The sequence below is a fragment of the Lepisosteus platostomus genome, chromosome 3, assembly GCF_059453375.1.
Source record: "Lepisosteus platostomus isolate fLepPlt1 chromosome 3, fLepPlt1.hap1, whole genome shotgun sequence".
Classification (NCBI taxonomy): domain Eukaryota; kingdom Metazoa; phylum Chordata; class Actinopteri; order Semionotiformes; family Lepisosteidae; genus Lepisosteus; species Lepisosteus platostomus.
Window position 1 is genome coordinate 70,156,309 of NC_142613.1, and position 20,414 is coordinate 70,176,722.

Below are 20,414 nucleotides of genomic sequence, written 5' to 3' on the forward strand. Positions count from 1 at the left end.
GTATTATTTCCATATTATATTCGCTACTTTGAAAAGGCATTATATAAAATACCAAAAGTGATGTAGACAAAGTGTAAGTAAGCAAAATGTGTCATTTTCATATTTGTTGACAAAGTATGAATGAAAAATACGTACGCAATGCTGTCAGTTGTCAAGATATTATGAAATATTTTTTTAATAAAGTTGATAAAAATATTAAAATGATTACAAAAGTATTTAAAAATTAAAATGATTACAAAAGTATGTAATAACTTGAAACAAGTTTACTTAGTGCAGTCAGCAGAACTAGAATGGCATTTGGAACTGCAAAGTGCCTTCTTTTTCACACAAAAACATTTAATGGATTGGCCTTTTCTTTTGCACATGCACTTAACAAATCCTTGTCCAGTCCCTGTAGATGGCGGAGTAGATGCTAATCTGAGTGATATTTCTTCATCCACTGGGACATCTTCTAATCCTATGAATCCTTTCTGACATTCTGTGAACTGTGATCTTGCATACAGTTGTTTTAAAATCCCTTGTCTTGTACCCAGCTGATAAAACCCATCACTTTTCACATCCACGATGACAGGTGAAAACATCGCGAGCATCTCCTTTGCCTCTACCAACCACGGGAACAGGAACTCAGAATGTCGCACCTCTCTGAACTGGCAGGAATTATTTGTCAGATTGCCTTTTCATTTTCTCTGCTTGCTGCACCACATTAACCTTGGCATCATCAACCACTAAAAGTGTTTTGTTTGTTCACTCATAGAGGGCACAAAATATGTGAGCTAAATCCTCCTTCCTCCTCATCCTCACTAAAACTATAGCCCCAGATAACAAGCATGATACCCACAGTCTTGACACTGATGACCTCCACTTGTATGTTTGGAGTACTGGGCTCAAGCTGAGCTTGTGTATCAGTTTCGTCCACTCTTTCATCACTAATATTTTTTATCCACTGAGTCACTAATCTCTTCTAATTCTTCATTCTCATGTATTTTTAATTTCTTATGGGAGATTTGATGTGTTAAAACTCACTTTAATTTTGCAGCCAAAAAAGTTTCATTGGGTGACCTCCTTATACCAACAAGGTAGAGGGCATTTTCCTCGTGAATTGCAACTGTGATATTCTATATTCACAACTGTAACAATATTTTTCAAGTTTTACTAGCATGTGTAACAATCATTATAACGATCTCGACAAATGAAGCTTTCAAAGAGGTCTTCGCTGGCGATGCAGAAAATATATCAGAAATCAGTTCAACTCTAAACGCTGGGATCAACTTGTCCTAGATCACAATTGAAAGATCTGGCGGTCATGATCTTTCTGTATATGTGTCATTCTCCGAAAAGGGAGGCGCTATATTGAAATGCAATCCACTCCACCGGACTGCTCAAAATGCAAACCTGTTGTTTTCATCACATCAAGTAATAAAACTACATGTGTTGGTTAACTTCTGAGGTCTGCATGTGCGAGACGGTAGAGTTTCCAATGTTGTTCTGTGGTTGCGTTATGAACTACCTGGGTCAACTTAGTGCATAGTGCCCCTTTAAAAAATCCTGGTTCTGTTTCACATTTATGATTTTTTTGCATAAGAAATATATAAAAAATGGTCTTGTGATACAGGAATTGCTAATCCTAACTATTTTTAAATAGGTGGCTCGAAAGACGGGTTGAAATCTTTAAATGGCCCTCAATTCACATATAAATATAAAAACGACAATAAGAAACCGATTACTTCTTCAGATTTTTAAAAAAGGACACAGCTACAAAATATTGAGACGTGCTAGTTAAAGCCTCTTTCTAAGAACATAAAGATGTTTGCTAATGTTCGCCTTTTAAGGCTACATCTACAACTGTTCTGATTAGGGTATGAAATACGCACACAAGTATTAAAAGCAAAATCAACCCCCGTCCCACAACCGGGCAAACAGAGAAACACAATTCCAGAGTTGTTACTGTCGCGCTGGTAACAGAGCGCTTGAACTTGGCAGACGGGGTCACTAGAGGTCAAAGTCACCATGTACAGTGGTGTGAAAAAGTGTTTGCCCCCTTCCTGATTTCTTATTTTTTTGCATGTTTGTCACACTGAAATGTTTCAGATCATTAAACAAATTGAAATATTAGACAAAGATAACACAAGTTAACAGAAAATGCAGTTTTTAAATGAAGGTTTTTATTATTAAGGGAAAAAAATCCAAACCTACATGACCCTGTGTGAAAAAGTGATTGCCCCCTAAACCTAATAACTGGTTGGGACACCCTTAGCAGCAACAACTGCAATCAAGCGTTTGCGATAACTGGCAATGAGTCTTTTACAGCGCTGTGGAGGAATTCTGGCCCACTCATTTTTGCAGAATTGTTGTAATTCAGCCACATTGGAGGGTTTTCGAGCCTTTACTGCTTTTTTAAGGTCATGCCACAACATCTCAATCGGATTCAGGTCAGGACTTTGACTAGGCCACTCCAAAGTCTTCATTTTGTTTTTCTTAAGCCATTCAGAGGTGGACTTGCTGGTGTGTTTTGGATCATTGTCCTGCTGCAGAACCCAAGTGCGCTTCAGCTTGAGGTCACGAACAGATGGCCGGACATTCTCCTTCAGGATTTTTTGGTAGACAGCAGAATTCATGGTTCCATTTACCACAGCAAGTCTTCCAGGTCCTGAAGCAGCAAAACAGCCCCAGACCATCACACTACCACCACCATATTTTACTGTTGGTATGATGTTCCTTTTCTGAAATGCTGTGTTACTTTTACGCCAGATGTAATGGGACACACACCTTCCAAAAAGTTCAACTTTTGTCTCGTCAGTCCACAGAGTATTTTCCCAAAAGTCTTGGGGATCATCAAGATGTTTTCTGGCAAAACTGAGACGAGCCTTTATGTTCTTTTTGCTCAGCAGTGGTTTTCGTCTTGGAACTCTGCCATGCAGGCCATTTTTGCCCAGTCTCTTTCTTATGGTGGAGTCATGAACACTGCCCTTAACTGAGGCAAGTGAAGCCTGCAGTTCTTTGGATGTTGTTGTGGGTTTTTTTCTGACCTCTTGGATGAGTCGCCGCTGCGCTCTTGGGGTAATTTTGGTCGGCCAGCCACTCCTGGAAAGGTTCACCACTGTTCCATGTTTTCGCCATTTGTGGATAATGGCTCTCACTGTGGTTCGCTGGAGTCCCAAAGCTTTAGAAATGGTTTTATAACCTTTTCCAGACTGATAAATCTCAATTACTCTGTTTCTCATTTGTTCCTGAATTTCTATGGATCGCAGCATGATGTCTAGCTTTTGAGGATCTTTTGGCCTACTTCACTTTGTCAGGCAGGTCCTATTTAAGTGATTTCTTGATTGAGAACAGGTGTGGCAGTAATCAGGCCTGGGTGTGGCTAGAGAAATTGAACTCAGCTTTCCAAAGATGTGATAAACCACAGTTGATTTATGTTTTAACAGGGGGGGCAATCACTTTTTCACACAGACCATGTAGGTTTGGATTTTTTTTCCCCTTAATAATAAAAACCTTCATTTAAAAACTGCATTTTGTGTTTACTTGTGTTATCTTTGTCTAATATTTCAATTTGTTTGATGATCTGAAACATTGCAGTGTGACAAACATAATAAGAAATAAGAAAATATAATAAAAAAAAAAGAAATCAGGAAGGGGGCAAACACTTTTTCACACCACTGTATGGTCACGCGATCACCCGAAAAACAAGGCGCTATATCTCAGGAACGAAAGCAGCTGGCAAGTTACTTTCAACAGCACAAACGCAGCACTAACGAATGCAGGGGGCCATTCCTGTGATGCCAGTCCTCAATTTAATTTAGAACAAATTTTTCTATTTTCATTTGTTATTAAGTTATCACTACAATATACATGTGAAAACTGATGCTTGAATTTTTTACCTTTATACCGTTAGAGTTTACAGGTTAACCACCTCTGACAGAAAGCACTACATGCACTGTTATCAAACAGGCCAAACATAAATCATCTTTAACTTTAACCCCAATTATTTCTGATACAACTTAAGGTGGACATGGAGGGGAATTATGTCTATGTGTGAGCCGCACCAAACACATTCTATACTGAAAAGAAGAAAGAAAAGAAATCCGATGTGAACCCTTCTTCAGGTGTGAGTGACTAAGCGGAATTATGAAAATTTGTTTTCTTTTGGCGAGGATGTAACCAAACAACGTAATTGTATGAAGGACTCCTGGAGGGCTGTGTACCTTTTTGCTTCAACAACATGTTTTTATGTTTCAATTCCCTAAAATGTGTCCCTGAAAGCAGACAGGATCAGAGACGGGGGTGGACACTTTTTTACTGTCACCCCGGTCCCTGACCTCATCGGTGGGTGAAGCACTTCAGCCACAGCGTTTCGACTGGCAGCTCAGGGAAACTAGTAGCAGCTTGGCTCACTGGCCCCCTTGCAAGCATCCAATCATTCCTGGGAGGCAAGCAGGCCACTGGGACAGGATGTTGGGATGATGTAACAAAAAATATAAGTTACCTATATATAATACAAAGTATTATGCTCCATCTAACGCACGTAGATGCACAAATTTCCCTATAAAGTGTAAAGAGATGGAGAAGGCCATGGGGCCTTGCGCTCTGCTACGCAGGCTTGAGGTGTCCAGTGCAGCACTGACTCCAATTTTCCATAACAGGAGGGGCAGATGGACATCAGGCACCCATACAATCATGCACCAAAAACACAGGGACTGGAAAATCCGCTTGGAAATGACCATCATCACAGACCAGGGCAATACAGTTCCAACAACACAATAAGGCAAGGAACCAAGGCAGAAAACACTTCTACTTCAACAACGAAAGTACCGAAGGTATTTAACACCATTTCCAGATTATATTTGACCTAGACCTGGGAGATGAAGAATTTTGAATTTCTGTATTCAGAAACAAATATAGGGCAAATATCAGAGCATTAAAAGAAATCCAGCAAAGTCTTGCTGTCTGGAGAATGTTAAGAAGAAAGTGTATATTCAGCTGTTCACTTAACCGTTCTGTGAGATCCATACCTTAATGCTCTGAACGCAGACTGATCCAAGTGGGCTGGCCGTCTGTCCGGGTTAAACCCAAGCTGAGGTCTCCAAGGACCGCGGTTGGACTTTTCCCAGTCCCCAGGTTTGAGGACTTTAGCAGGTATTCTTAAAGGACGTGTAAAAAACAGTTGGTCAAGGATCACACTTCACGGAACTGCTATTTGCAAATTTACAAAACTATCAGATAAATTAAGAGCAAAATCCATAAAACACCTTCAAGACAAAATAAAAAAAGGCATTTAAACTTTAAACAGCACTGATGTCATCTTACTGCAAGACAACTATCGTCACCGTTCACATTAGTCAGATGATGAAGTCATGTAATATGCGATTTACAATTTAAGATCTTAAAAAATGTTCTGGACAAGAGGAAGCCATCCTGGCCATCTAGCCCGTAAGGTACTTAGTACTTAATTGATCCAAGGATCTCATTGACCAGCTTCTTGAAAGAAACAGGGGTATCAATTTACAAAAACATGGCTGGATAACTTGCTCCATACTCCCATTACCCTCTGTGTAAAGATGTGCCTCCTGTCCTTAGGTTTTAAATACACTTCCACGTAATTTCCTTGGGTGCCGTCTGGCTTGTATTACACTGTTCATTCTGAAGAAATTCACTGGGTTGACTTGTCAGTGCCTTTGAGGATTTTAAACACTTAGATCACTTCTCCCACTTCTCCTTGTAGTCTTCTCTGTTCAAGACTATAACGTTTCTGTTCTTTAGCCTGCTGATTGAGGACATTTCTTAAAACAAGTGGTTCCCTATCATGGTGCTGGTGATTCACACACCTGTTGGTTCTTGTTCCAGACGAGCCCTCAGTTACACCATCAAACCCTTCACTGACCTAATAATAATAAAATTAATCTGAACTGTTTGTTCCCATCTCTGAAACATGCGAGAGCTTTAATTGTTGTATTTTGTAAGAGAAGTAAAATCCCAAACTTATGACTAGAAACAGAGTGCAAATATTCCAATGAAGCTACTTTTTAGATCAATTAAGGCTTCAATTATCTAATTAAGGTGGGATGTAATGAACACCAGAAGGTGTGTGGGTCACAAGGAACAGGATTAGGAACCACTGCTCTAATCCCAGGAATGTGTCTGGTTACCAAAATCGTACATAATACTCTAAAAGAAGTCTTATTACTGTTTTTTCTATTTAAATTCTATGCTTTTAACTGTTGTCTAACTTTTTAATTGCTTCCCGACAAGGAGTTTAATCTGGGTTCTCCATGCAGCTGGCCCCACAGATAGTTTTGACTGCTTTGTAATATGGTTTACCTAAAATTAAAAAAAAAATCCTTACTTCGCTCCTGGGAGGACTGTTGCCTTAAACACAAAACCCTCTTTATATTGTGGATCCTTGAATTTAATTCTGTGAAGACAAGATTAATTATTTATAGGAATTTAAGGCAAGAAAGATTTATGAAGAAAACTGGAAAAACTTACAAATAAAAAATGTAAATGGAGGTATATTTTAATCCTCTAGAACAAAATGAAATTAATCAGAATGGTGCAATAAAAAGATTAAAGTTTAAATTTCACAAAGTCCCTCAATATTGCAAATTATAAGTGAAGTTTTTGGTTATATCTTTTGACTAACTAAAGGACAATGTTAAAGGCTAGCCAAATCCATATATCTGCTCTCAAAAAGACTAGACATCAAAAGGTACAGGCAAAAATCACTGCACCAGTATTAAACTGACAGGACATCAACAATAAATTCTGATGGTTCCCAAGTGAAAACCTAGTAGTTTAAGAATTAAACTGTCGATCTTTGTGGCTTGAATAGTTGATAGTTGATCTTAACATTGAGAAAAATAGAAGCCTAATGAGGAAAAGACAAGCTTCTGAACGGGTAGTTGGAGTTAAAACTGTGACTGTGGGTTTCAATTGCAAAAATCCCAGATAGTTTAAAAAAAGGCTACATTTCAGCGTACAGGCCAATTAAACACTTATGTTTAAAACAACAAATTATCCATCTATGAGGCAGCCACTGTACTGACTACTGGTTTCTCACGATTGCCGCTGTTGTCAAAATTTGAGTTTTGATTTTTAAACATTTTTCAAAGATTAATAATTCAGAATAAGAATAATTAATGTAAAGCATAGATGATGAATGAGTAGCAATTTTAAGGATGAGTATTTGACTCATTTGCCAAAAGAATTTAGCCTCAAGACAAAAAATGGAACTTTGCACTGGCATCACAAGTCAAATGAAAGCAAAAAACATTTTACACCATGATTCCACTAAGAAGTGAGATACAAATCAGTTGGAAAACGCCATTCCTCTTTTCTAAACCTCCACTCAGAACAGGAATTCTGTAAGAATCTGGGGATTCTTACAGACAGAACAGCAAATGAACAGTTGAATTAACTAATCTGCAAACTGCAGGGGTAGATAGAGACGTCTCACACATGATGAATCTAGGTCTGTGGTCTTCACAGTTAAAAACAATAGAACGACAGAGCACTTCCAAAATCTGCAGAATATCTCACAAAATGTCAAAGAGAAAGGCTTCTGTCCAAAAATATTCTGTGAATTCTGAGCAAACAGGAGTAAACAATTTACACAAGATGGACTTGGCAGACCAATTATGCGTCTCTTAAGCCCTTTAGGTGGACATGAATTGACAGCAAACTGTCAGCAGGTAATTAAGCAAAGCGGGGGACTTGACATGGAGATAGGAACTTAAAGCTGAAACCTAGGACCTATCCTCTTCTGTCATCCTGTGCATACCACAGACCTCTATGGCTTGCCAAATCCAAATACAGGACTTGTCTTAGAGATGTCATCTGATAGACCGTAAGAGACTGGCAAAGGGTCTGCACTCCCAGACAGAGTATAGTCACAGGTGTCACACTAATTGGCGAGTGCTACTTATAATCTAGATCTTGTTTAAAAAGGCTGGGGACTACAAATTTAAGAATCTTTCTGAAACTGTCTGAAAAAACATAATCCCTGGGTGCAGCTCAATAGTTAACAACATACCTGGCAGTTTTTTGCCACTGACCTACACTGTCAATACCAGATACTACCTGGTTGTTGGCAAGATATGATCCAGAAAAACAATGAATGAATGCAGAGCTATTTAGAGGTAATAACTACTGTCCTCTTAAGGTCTGGCCTTTGTTGTCGCTATTGTTTCCAAAGCTTTAATATATTACAGCAACAGCACAAAGCATATTACGCACACACACAGAAAACAAGTAGATTGCTTACAAAATTATTAAACACAATTAACAAATGTAAAGCAAGACATCTATAGGATTATCACACCATTTTTTTGGCTAAACATTAAAATGCATGCATAACAATCAATTTTAATCAGAGCTAGATGTGTCTGTATTCATTCACTTACAAATAAAAAATCATAAACAAGGCACATAGTTTGGGACAGGTATGCTAGCATTTTAATGGCAATGAAAACTGAAATCTAATCCATGATGCTGTTTTTTTTAAATCCCAAATTCCCCCATTTTGTCTTCCCTATATAACTTGTAAAAATACAAATGCCCAACTCGAATCACCCTGTCAACTACAGAAGGAACATAAAAGAGAAACAAAGAACCTTGATACATAAAGTGACTGTGCATTTCAGAGAATCTCCATTTTTCCAGTCTTATTCCAAAGCACAGAAAACAAGTTTAAGATACTGGCCAGTCCTCATTGATAACACAGAAAGGTCAGAGGGGTCCACAACTTGCTATTGTGTAGAAACCCTGAACAAGTTTTAATGCAACAGTTTCATCTAAAAAAAACAAGCAACGAATCCTTACCCTATTGCACTGTTTTCAACAACATCTCGCAACACTGGGATGGGGGATCGCACTGGCCTAAAATAAGATGAAACAAGACTGTTAGGCCATCCTTTTGGTGTACCTTTTTAAGAAAATTAGTAATGGGGCATTATAAATATTAAGTCATAAGATGGTCCTTACTTATCTGGAAGAACTGGGTCTTCATCCAAAGTGAGAGTTCCAGAGATCCCATGACACAGCTCTGGAGACATCTCCACACTCTAAAAAATTAAACAATTTCAGCATCTACATAATTAGGAAAAAAAAAGTACTCTATCATTTTAAACAGATTTCAGTTTTTACCTCTTCTGAATTTGTTTGATATAACTCCTTTAAAAAGTCTGAAAGGGGATGGGACCTTCCCACAAACAGCAGATCACTACCAAGACTGTTCCTCTGAGCTGCAAAAAAGAAGTTCGATAAATGGTGACCAAAGCAACACTGAAGGTGCAGTCAAACAGGAAAATGTGTGTATTTCAGCATAAAACGAGTGTCGCCAAGGTCAATGAAGTCTTAGTTCTTATGAATGCTAACTCAGCTGAAGGCCACATTAGATCTCTTTAGTGATATTACTTCTATTAAGTTTATCATTAAAACATTCACCAAGCAAATGCTTCTTCAGTGTAACAATTAATGGCAGCCACCTATTAAAGACGGTTCTTTTGAGATTTAGCTGAACATTAAACAAGCACATTAATGCTGAAAACCTTAATGAAAGCAGGCTCAACATCATGAAGAATCATAATGCTTACTTTCATCAGGAGTGAGGTCAGGGTAGACCTCTTCCAGGGCAGCTCTCAGTCGACGCTCATCAACAAATGGCAGCAGAGCAACGCCTTTATGCATAAAAGAGTAAGAAATGTGACTTGGAAAATAATATTACAAAAGACATAGAAAACTCTGAGACTGCTTTATAGTTTTTAGTCATATTGGAAATGAGATACAAATAATTGGGGGAGGGGATCTCTAATAAAACAGTGTAAAGTGAGTAAAGTATAAAGATAAGAAAAATAAACTAAGTACTGACAATGTATGCACCAGTACAAGGTAAATCTAGATTTCCTGCTACACAGCTGTGTCAATAAAATTCATTTCCAGGTAGATTTACAATAATCTCTGTCTCCAAATAACCTTGTAAAATATATTGTTGGAAGGAAACGGGCACCCCCAAAATTATTTTATTATACATAGATGGGTACCAGGTACACCTGATCACATGATCTTTGATAGTGCAGATTAATTATAACCTTCACCGGAAACTGTCAGTATGGTAGAATCAAATGGATTAGCTAGCACACTTGGTCTTTAAGAGACAGAGAGATGAAGGTCGTGAATACATCTAATGCAGTTTTTGGTCTTTAGAAGAAGATGAAGCTTTGGCCCACACTGCACAATCAGTGTGACCAGCTTGCCTTGGCTTGAATCCCTTGTAATGGTAACTGTGAAGGGACCGAGTTCACATGAGGAAAAGCGTCCAGTTGTGGCGACTGATTAAACAGTCGGATCAGTCACTGGCTTGGAGGGTAGCACAGTGACCCATGGGTGTGAAGGGCTGAGCAGAGTCTGGGATGCATGAAACGGGAAAACCCCCATGAGCACATAAACCCTTCTAGCGTCCTGTGCCTGAAAGGCCTCTATCAGTCAAAGATGTCACCAAGAATATGAACGAGTTTGGACCAGGTTTAGAGTTGAGAGCCTGTTATTAAGAGAAATTTACAAAGTAAAGAAAAGACAAAAAAGCAGTTGAGTTTCTTCCAAATGTAAAATGACTGCGCCCATATGAAGGGAGTCCCTCCCCTTCAGAGCAGACAACGCAACCTGAAATCTAATCTTTATTAAAACTTAGGTTATTAGCTGATGTCATGGAGCTGATGCTCTGGAATATAACCATGTCATAAACACCCTCAAATGAATAACACACTAGCAGTATTTAAAGTTAGGTATAGACAGGCTACCAAAGGTTTTGGAGCACAAAAATAAAAGAAACCATCTCCAAACATTTTTTTATAAATATTGCATCATTTTTATAACAGAGATCATGTCATAAAAATGTTACAGAGTAGCCTGTAAAGGACACAATTTAGCAAAAACTGCATTAGATGTATTCACGACCTTGAGCATATTTTCTTTATGAATCTGTTGGCAGTTACAGGAGATTTTAATGTCCAGACATGTATAAACTGTTGAACACAAATGAAACACAAAATAGAAATTGTCATAGCGGGATTCAATGGTATACGAATTGATTTTGAATCAGTATCTTATATCCAGAGACTACCAATGTTATGATATTAGTTTAAAGCATGATCAAATGAATGTGAAATATAAGAAAGAAAACAAGATTAAAAATTTACAGCATAAAATATGATGTTTGTGCCCCTGTTTGTCAAAGGTAGTGACAAAAAATGATATTTTGTCTAATACCCTGTGCACATTAACAAAAGAATGCACAACAATGGTAATAACAAACAGTCCAGTTAAGTGCCACTGCCCAATGAGAAATGAATGAATATCATTAATCCTGATCTACATCCCAGTGGTTGGACCATTGTATAAGGTACTGATCATATTCATAAATGAATGGGCAAAACTAAAGCGTTCTAGAACAGTCCATTGACTGCTCCATTCCAGGTAAATGAATACATCCACGGCATGTTTGGAAACCTTATACAAGAGGCTGGCTGATGGACGTCCATATCTAGAATATAGAAGACGCACCATGTAGTATTGAAAGCAAATCAGCTCTAAGTGAAATCTGCCTGGTGATGATGTATAATGTGCTATATATCCTCTTAGAAACTATCTTTGCAAATAGCTCAATGTTTTGCATTTAATGGCAATAGCAGAATAGCTAGAAAAATTTTATTGTGTTTTGGTCCTTTTTAAGAAGGAACAGCACAACTAAAAATGATCTTTATTTCTATAAAAAAGAGCCAGTGTGTAATGAAAAGTTCACAGAATTAAACTTTTTATTAAAGGGCCAACTTGATCCAACACTGCTAGCAACATCTTAGGTAGAATGTTGTCTAAGTTGGGAAACTTCCATTTAAGCATAAGCTGAGCAGCAGCCTCTCACTCCTGCAAAGTTAAGGAGAAATCCAAAATCTATTCTCTCTCCTGAATACCACGATCTTGTTCAGGTCTGGGCTTCAGAATTGCAAAGATATGAAAAAATGCTACAGGGTATAAAGAAAATATTGTCTTGATCACACCTCTAAGCATTTGTTTTATTTTAGTCTCAGTACAATTAACTGCAGCTGTGCAATGACGGCTGTTGTGGTCCTGCATCAACCAAGATGGAAACCTGACTGTTCTGTCACACTGACAGAATTGCAACATGATGGATCTCTAAAACTTTGCCCGTAAAAGATAACTTGGTGAAATGTTGATCAGCTACAAGGAGTTGAAACAGGAGCAGTCTTATGTTTCCAGAAAAGAAAATTCTCGCACTCATTCTGGGCTTAAGACGTTGTAATTCTTATTACATTGCTCTGGGCAAGGCAAGTCAAGTATGATGCAACCTTTTTTTTAACTTATGATTGCTCTTTTACCTGAAAGCAAAGACCACTTAAAACAGTTAAGTAAAATCAATAAACACACTGGTAAAACAATTAATGAAAAGAAGATTCAGTAAATCAAGGAATACAATCAGAGAATTTGTCCGCAAGAAAAAGGAAAAGCCAGAGTGATACTAACCTTGCCAAGCAAATTTCTTTCCGTTCAAATCGATTGCAAAGTCATCTGGATAAAAGTCAATGATGGAGGAGTCCTGTCGAAAACAATTACAAAAACGTGAGGCATAACTAAGATGGACGCAAATACTGAATTCAAGTTTTAATAGGCTAAAAATGAGGAACAATCAATTCTCAATATAGGACAGAGAGTGCTTAAAATAAACACCTTGGCAACATTTTATCCAAGGATGCAAACAAACAGTAGATAGGAAATAAACCACCTAACGTCTTTCGTTTGGAGGACCAACAACAAAGACATGTTTGTAAACTTGGTCAGCATACCGGTTCGGTCATGAGTCTCTGCCATGACTGGGGGAGGAAGTTCCCACTGGCTGCAGGAAACACTCCCATCAGCTGCTCCAGTGGCTTAAACTGTAAAACAGAGTAAGAAAGATTCTCGGGTTGAACCACCGTAAGAAAAAGATCAAAGACCATTCCCATTTGATCATAACTTACCGGTTTAGTACCGCTTTCAAATTCAGTGAACATGTCCTTAATGTCTTTGAAGTCTGATGCAAATGGGGCGTAATGAAAGGGGAAATACCACTTCCAGGACGCACAGCCCTTGGGAGGAAAAATACATCAATAAACACATCATAAAATACATCATTTGAGATGACAATATCTTAATTTATTAGTCTTAGGCATCCTGTCATCTTAAACCCTACAAAGGTCTACAGCCCTGGTTTTTAAAGGGAACTATTAAAAGTAATTTCTGAAATACATTAATGGTTCCCCAATAGATAAATCTAACCTAAAGCTATTACAATTTTGATTATACCGATACCTAGATTGCTCAAATAAAGTTAATTTCAGGGGAAATAAACGAAAAAAAAATCTATTACCGAGATGACAGCACAAGATTCTATAATTGACCTGGCATGAACAATATGGCTGACATTATTTAAATGAGTCTTACTCTGAGATGTATACATGCATAATATTGTGTTTCCAATTCAACTGCTGAAATTTAACAACAAACTTACTTTAGATTGAAAGGCATTGGTAAGGCAAAACAATCGTTTTAAGTCCTAATAGTAAATACACATGGCCAGAGCTTCTGCTCAGAAGTCTCTAGTTCTGCATTAACAAATTCCCATTCATGCTAATAGATGAACTTTATTCCCCTGGTAGAGAGAATTTAGCATGCTTTGCTCTCAGAGCACGAAGCTTGTTAATAACGATCAGTCCTACAATCCCCACTATGTCTTGGCTAATCTCATCTTAATGTTAACATCTCTATTATCAACAGATTTAATTCACAGGGAGATTACCACAATATGGCTTCTTGTAGTCCAGATGGACTGCACAATGACTTGTACACAAACATTACTATTCCCTTGGCATAAAAACCCAATATTTAGATGAAGCTATTTTTATGTGCAAACTAAACTGCCATGTGGAATGCATAAATAAGCTATTTCAGATTATATTTAAAACATGTGGCTAGGACACGCTTTAGAGAGGAAAAATAACCAAACTTTTGTTCTGTAAAATACGGCATTAAACATTTTCCCTTAATTAATCATGTGTGAATAGTGTGAAACTTCTCAGAAGAGATGCACAGCAGCAGATGTTCTGGATGTGCTGCATCTGGGAAGATTATATAAATTTATGACCCTCATGCCAATTCTACTAAGTGGATCCCCCGAGATTGTCTTCAAAACATTAGGTGCCAATACCATGTATAGACAACAAAATAAATACTGCTATTCTAGTTTTAATCAATAAAAGATGGACATCTAAAGGCAGAGGGAACTCATCTTTGAGGTCTTGATGACTATTCTTCATATGCACTCACATGTTCCAAATCAAATCACAATATAATATACAAGACTCGAATAGTAAATGAAAAGGTTAAGTGCCCAAAATTTCTGATGACTAAAATTTATATGTACCAAAATAAGTGAATCATAACTTTTAGAAATTGTTTTAAGCATATAACTACATGATCCCATCAAGTTAATTTTATAAGGATTTCTGCTTTTTCTATTTTAATAGAAAGACTGAGACAATTGACTCATGCAAGTTAAATAATTTTCAACAATCTATAATTGTAAAATAGTAAGCTCTCTAATAATTTTATTAAAGCTCTGTAACCACTAGTATTTTAAAGATATTTACGACAAATGAAAAATTTCTGTGCAGCTGGAAATATCTGAGACTAAGAGTCACAACAGAACTGAGTATCTAAAACATTACCTTACAGCACTGGACAGTTTTGGCTGCCTCATTAAAAAAAAGGCCCTGCTGCCCTCCAATATGTCAAAGACGGACAACAAGGTTAATTATTTGCCTTAGAGGAATATCTCCTGGACAGTAATCTTTTTTTGTCTTGAACAGAGAAGACTAAAAACTATTTTAAATCTTGAATCTTCTTTTCCCCAAGCAAGAATACTTGAGATTTAAAGACATAAGCAGAAAAAGCAGACTAAAATTAGGAAGCACTTCGTCACACACAGGGCTGTAAAAGAGTTTGGAGCACAAGTCATGTTGTTGAAGCAGGTTTGCTAACATTCTTCAGAAAACAGCTAGATAAGATCCTCAGATCAATACGCTACTTGTAAGGATGACACGATAACTTGGTTTAACAGTTTACTGCAATGTAGATGGAAGCAATTTATAACCATAAACTTTTTTTATACCACGGTTACCAAGGTGACAATGTTCACTGCTCCAATCATTTTGATCCTCTGGCAAACTGAAATTTACAAGCTTCTAAGCCATGCATTATATATGCCATCTTGTTTGAAGGACTGGTGTGCTCTCAAAATAACGCTGTCTATATACTTCTGTCTGGAGAGGTAAATGTAGCTTAAATGCAGATCTCCATCATAAGACAAGTTATCCATTCCATGCTGTAATAGCAAACAGCTATTGTCACAGTAACCTATTTATATATTATCTTACTGAATTTCAAACAAAAAGCATTTTTAATAGCCTCATCTCAAAGCATGGCAGGAGAGAAGATGCCCAGGTTTAGTTATGTTCAGGTATCACAATTCCATCATTTACAATAATCTTTCATTCATTCATTTCATTCCAGCTTGAAACCCAATTAACGCCAGTGGCAGACGATTAAGATTTGGTTCACTGTATGGTACAGCTGAATGTGTCCAGTTCTTCCTTCCATTCGCTATAGTACACCTCAACTTTCAGATAAGTGAACAGACAGATGGTTACCAATGGTTACCAAGTTGCACTCTCAACTTAAATAACAAGGGGCTACAAAAGCATTGAAACTAAGCAACTCCTCTCAGTATTCTTTATTCACAGGTTGGTAATTTATCTGAGGGAAATATGATGTCGGTAATAGCTTATTTGAGGTGCATAAAGTGAGGTCTACAATGCAAATGTATGCTATTAGCGTAAATGAAGGCAACAAAATCTCTCAATATTTTTTTATTTACAGATGTGGCGAACCCATGCTGCTGAACCCAGAATATTAGCATCTGTGAACACACCCAACTCAATTTCTTAACTATAAAAATACATTTTATTTTAATCTATACGGGTTGCCTTTAAAATGAGACTTTCAATCAAAACACTCAAAGTGATTTAACCAATCAATTATGATTGTAAATTGTTTGTTTTCATCTGCTGTCCAGCTAACTGAAGAGACATTCACTGATGCTCCACTAAGAAAAGAAAACAATGCAACAAATCTAACCTGCCAGATCTCCAGGAGCCTCTGCAGAAATTGAAAATATAACTCCCATTTGTTACAGAATCACAGTAGCCACAGAAATCCATACGATTAGCTGCAGAAACCACACACATGGAACCTGTGAACTGCCAGAACTAAACCTTCAGTCATAGACCTTTTATACTTGCCTATAAATAATGTAACTGTCAAAAAAAAAAAAAGAGTACCCTGATATCCTTCAAAAAGGCAGCAGGAAACCATTCTGTGCAATGTTGTGCAGAATCACAAAAGCAAATCAACTTGCACAAAAGACCACTTGAAGTCACAGTAACAAAAAAAAGCTACGACTTCAATCAATTCTGGAGAAAATAACTTGACCATATGCATATCTTTACAACTGACTAAAGATTTTTTTTAATTCTGAATGTTTGCTGAAATAAGATCATGTCATTGATTTAAAGGAAAATCCATAGGCTCGGATGCTAGCCTGGCAAGTATAAGAAAACTAAGAAATGCAAACTTTGAGTATCTGGCGCCAATCTTATTTGAAACACTGCATATACAGCCACTCCCCGGTTACGCATCAGTTCAGTTCTGCAAGTTTTTATGTATCCCGGATCTTATGTGAGACAGAAGTTCATAGCCATTGTGTGAATACATAGAGAATTAAAATTAATAACATTGTGGCAATTTCTCCTAGCATGTCAGCCAGTGAGGAAGGAGGGACAGGACAGCATAACTGCTGCCTCAGCAGGGTTTATTAATTATTAAAGGATAACAGACAGCAGAGGAAAACCTGTTCAATGTCACAGGAGCAGATATGGCTAAACTACCTCTCCCAACTTCAGAACAAGAATTAGTTGACTTCGGATGGTATCATAAATGTGTTCTATTGATATGGGTTAGCTTTGCTTTTCATCTTCTAATTTTATTATCCTGTGTTTGCAGAAGTATTTTCAAACACTGTTTCATAACACTAAGAAGGAATAGACAAGACACTGAACTGGAAATCAGCTGATGACCCTTTCTCTATATATACCTGATTCACAAAACCTAACCTCTAAAATCCGTCATCTATCCCATCATTACGTACAAGTAAAAAATATCACTGCCACCACTAGCATATCTTAATTAAAATACCACATATAACTTAATAGATATTATGGATTAATTTACCATGCTAATAGCAACAAATGGGAACCTCAAAAATGTCCATTAATTAGTTAAAAGATTCATAAAAATGTTCAAAGTTTAATATTAAGCTTTTTGACATGATTGATATCAGAGCAGTATCACTTGGCTATAAATTATCAACGTCTTAAGTCAAAAGTAGCATTGAAATGAAAGTGTAGAGGCTAGATTCATTAAAGGATTATCACAGAAGATAAGAAAAACACATACCTGGTAGTAATATCTAAGGACCCAGCAAAGACCCTCAACATAAGACTTGACCACTTTGCGCCGAAAGTTTTCATCAGTCACATCAACATCGAACTTGTTTTTATAGTAACGTTGTTTCCACCCTTCTTCCCATAACCTATTAAAAGAAAAAAATGGATTTCAAAGACGGAACCAATACTAAAAAATAATGTTGCATAAATATATAGATATATCTACCATCTTCTAAACAGATGCCCTTATCCAGGCAACTTACAATATAGAAAAGTTCTAATAAGTGCAAATGCAACTGTATAGTTGGTAAAAATAAGTTAGTAAAATTCCAATAAGGATAGAAAGAACTGAAAAGTAAACAGAGCCACAAATAGAACTGAAATAGTAGAATAATGGAAACGATGTAAAGGCGGCACAGTTGTGTGACTATTAATGCTGCTACCTCTCAGTTCTTGGGTCCTGGGATTTATTCTTCCCCAGTAGGCCTTCTATGTGGATTTGCATGTTCTCCCAGTGCCCACATGAATTTCTATTGGGTACTTCTTCCCACAGTCTAAAGGCAGGTTTGTCTAGATTCAGTGTTTAGAGAACACCTTTAACTGTCTCCCATGTGCATGTGTGGCTTGTGATGGCTTAGTGCCCAGCCTTCCACTCTGCCTCACCACAGATTTCAGGTTTCAGATTTCAGAAACTTCCTGTTTTTAATTTGAAGGTCTCCATCACAGGGTTTTATTTCAGCATTAAATATTTACAGTTAAAGAAACTGTCAATCATTCGTTTCGTTCACCCAGTGAACAACTCAATCTGCTACTTGTTATGCCAATGAGAGGCTTTGATTTTGATACCACTGCATATGTAGAGTTAACTGACAAACAGGTATTAAGCACCAACATGAGACTTGTAAAACACAAAAGCCGAATAAACCGAGATCTATGATTCTCAATTGGCTTAACTATTCAAAATACACATCCCAAATAGGAAGATCAAGATCAATATATATAACAGAATTCATGAAGGAATTGTTCATTGTCCGCTATTTTCTGAAAAATTAAAAAATGAATTTGTGAATGGACAACAATGCCTATCCATAGAATGGAAACGTGGACCTTTACACATCAGCTTCAGAAAAAAAAAACATACCGTCCAACACCAAAAACACAATCCTAAAAATAGCCATTAGTTTATGCTTTGATAAAAATACTTTGAAATTCTTTGAAAGTTTCATCAACATGGTTGCATCAAAATGTTTTAGTTTTTAGATGGAAATGTAGATTTGGTGGACCATTCCAATTCACCCTATGAAGTTGCTGTCCTTAACATAATTATATGCAAGATGAGACCATTTGGTTTAAAAACCAAATTTCATACTGCCTGAACAGTTCAGCAGACAGAAAACATAATTAGGCAACATCAGAGAGAGAATCCTCTCTCACAGCTGCATATCTTTAATAATAAAAATACAGACCAAAAATAATGAATTGTGAATCTTAAAGCAAACTGTAGAGCTTTCAAGTATCATTAAATTACAGCCATTCCCTTGCTGTTTTTGACTACAACCCCTAATATTAAATCACATCACTTAATTTGTACACCACTCTTTACAGTATTCTTTTAGATCAATAATAATTTAGTTGGGAGACTGAGAATGGTAAAATAGCAAAACAAAGACTTCTATAATGTCCTGAAGTACTCCTACTGCAGCACAATCACGAGAGAAAGCTGTATATTTCAACAACAGCATTAAATGGTTATTAAACCCAGTACAGAACATATATAATGGACTATAACAATAACATTTTTTTCTGACAAACAGGGTTAGAATAACACTGTAGCGATTTCCATTTAGCAGCTTACAGAAATTCGTTTGGTGCCTAAGGATTGTTTTTTTTTCAAAAAAAGCTCCAGCGGTACAGTAACATTCAGCTCACATAATCAAGGATGAACAATGTCCGTCTACCCAATCCACTACTTGGTCCCACAGGGAAAACTGACTTGTTACAGGAAAACCTGCATGAATACTAATTCAGCTACTTGGATTTAACAGCTCTGGCTTGCACATCTCATTGGAATTTGCAGAATATTCTGCCTTTCCACATTAATTACTCGTAGACAAAAAAAAAAAGATCACAGAAAAACATCTGAAGACACTTGCTGCTTCAACTTAAATGCCATTAATTAGAATGCACCCCCGACTTGCAATTCAACAAACTGCTGTCAAATAACGCGGCTTTACCTAATATTATCCTCTGGTTCAGGCTCACTGTCGCTATCTTCTGCTTTTCTCTTAACCCCCCTGCCATCAGCCGTATCACTGGATCCTGAGGGAGACTGAAGAAGCAGGTAATGTCAATCATGGGAAAGACAAAACAAGAAACATTGTAGACAACCAGCTCGATGCAGCTGTCCCCCAGAATGATTTATTATTAACGAGGAATGGGGTGACTGACGAAATAAATTACCAGAGAACAAATGTGAATTCCTACGAAAGAAATATAAAAAAAACACAAGACTGCACAGTTTCTAATGTAAATATTAAACTCTTCAATAAATTTTGAAGATTTGTCACCTAGAATATTTCACATAACATGATAATCGACAGCAGAAATATTTTCATTAAAATAGAATTAAGACATTTCACTAAAAAATCTACCTTTTAACCTCAACAATTAAGATTAAAAAATGAAATGATTTCAAAGGGTTCTGTACAGTGGCTCTAAAATAACTCCTAGCCAGCCTGGAGAAAGCTATCTTTATGTAAACGAGAAGGGCAAGTGGAATGCCATTAGCATCTGCAGCTGCAGGGGTTA

The 20,414-nt window shown here is 37.0% G+C and overlaps 1 protein-coding gene across 2 annotated transcripts in view; it reads right to left on the minus strand.

Annotated features, from left to right (window-relative positions):
* Positions 1-20,414, minus strand: part of xrn2 (5'-3' exoribonuclease 2) — a 50,671-nt gene that overhangs the window by 12,937 nt on the left and 17,320 nt on the right. Inside the window, exons 17-27 of one of the 2 annotated variants that reach the window (XM_088626638.1) lie at positions 19,841-19,935; positions 17,617-17,752; positions 13,026-13,133; positions 12,852-12,941; positions 12,532-12,604; positions 9,588-9,671; positions 9,139-9,236; positions 8,977-9,056; positions 8,815-8,871; positions 6,341-6,409; positions 5,010-5,138 (exon numbers count right to left, since the gene is read on the minus strand). In XM_088626638.1, coding sequence (XP_088482764.1) covers positions 5,010-5,138; positions 6,341-6,409; positions 8,815-8,871; positions 8,977-9,056; positions 9,139-9,236; positions 9,588-9,671; positions 12,532-12,604; positions 12,852-12,941; positions 13,026-13,133; positions 17,617-17,752; positions 19,841-19,935 — 1,019 coding nt within the window. Of the gene's footprint in view, positions 1-5,009; positions 5,139-5,168; positions 5,879-6,340; positions 6,410-8,814; positions 8,872-8,976; positions 9,057-9,138; positions 9,237-9,587; positions 9,672-12,531; positions 12,605-12,851; positions 12,942-13,025; positions 13,134-17,616; positions 17,753-19,840; positions 19,936-20,414 lie in introns of those variants that run through there. The other variant, XM_088626639.1, reaches the window with a different exon arrangement.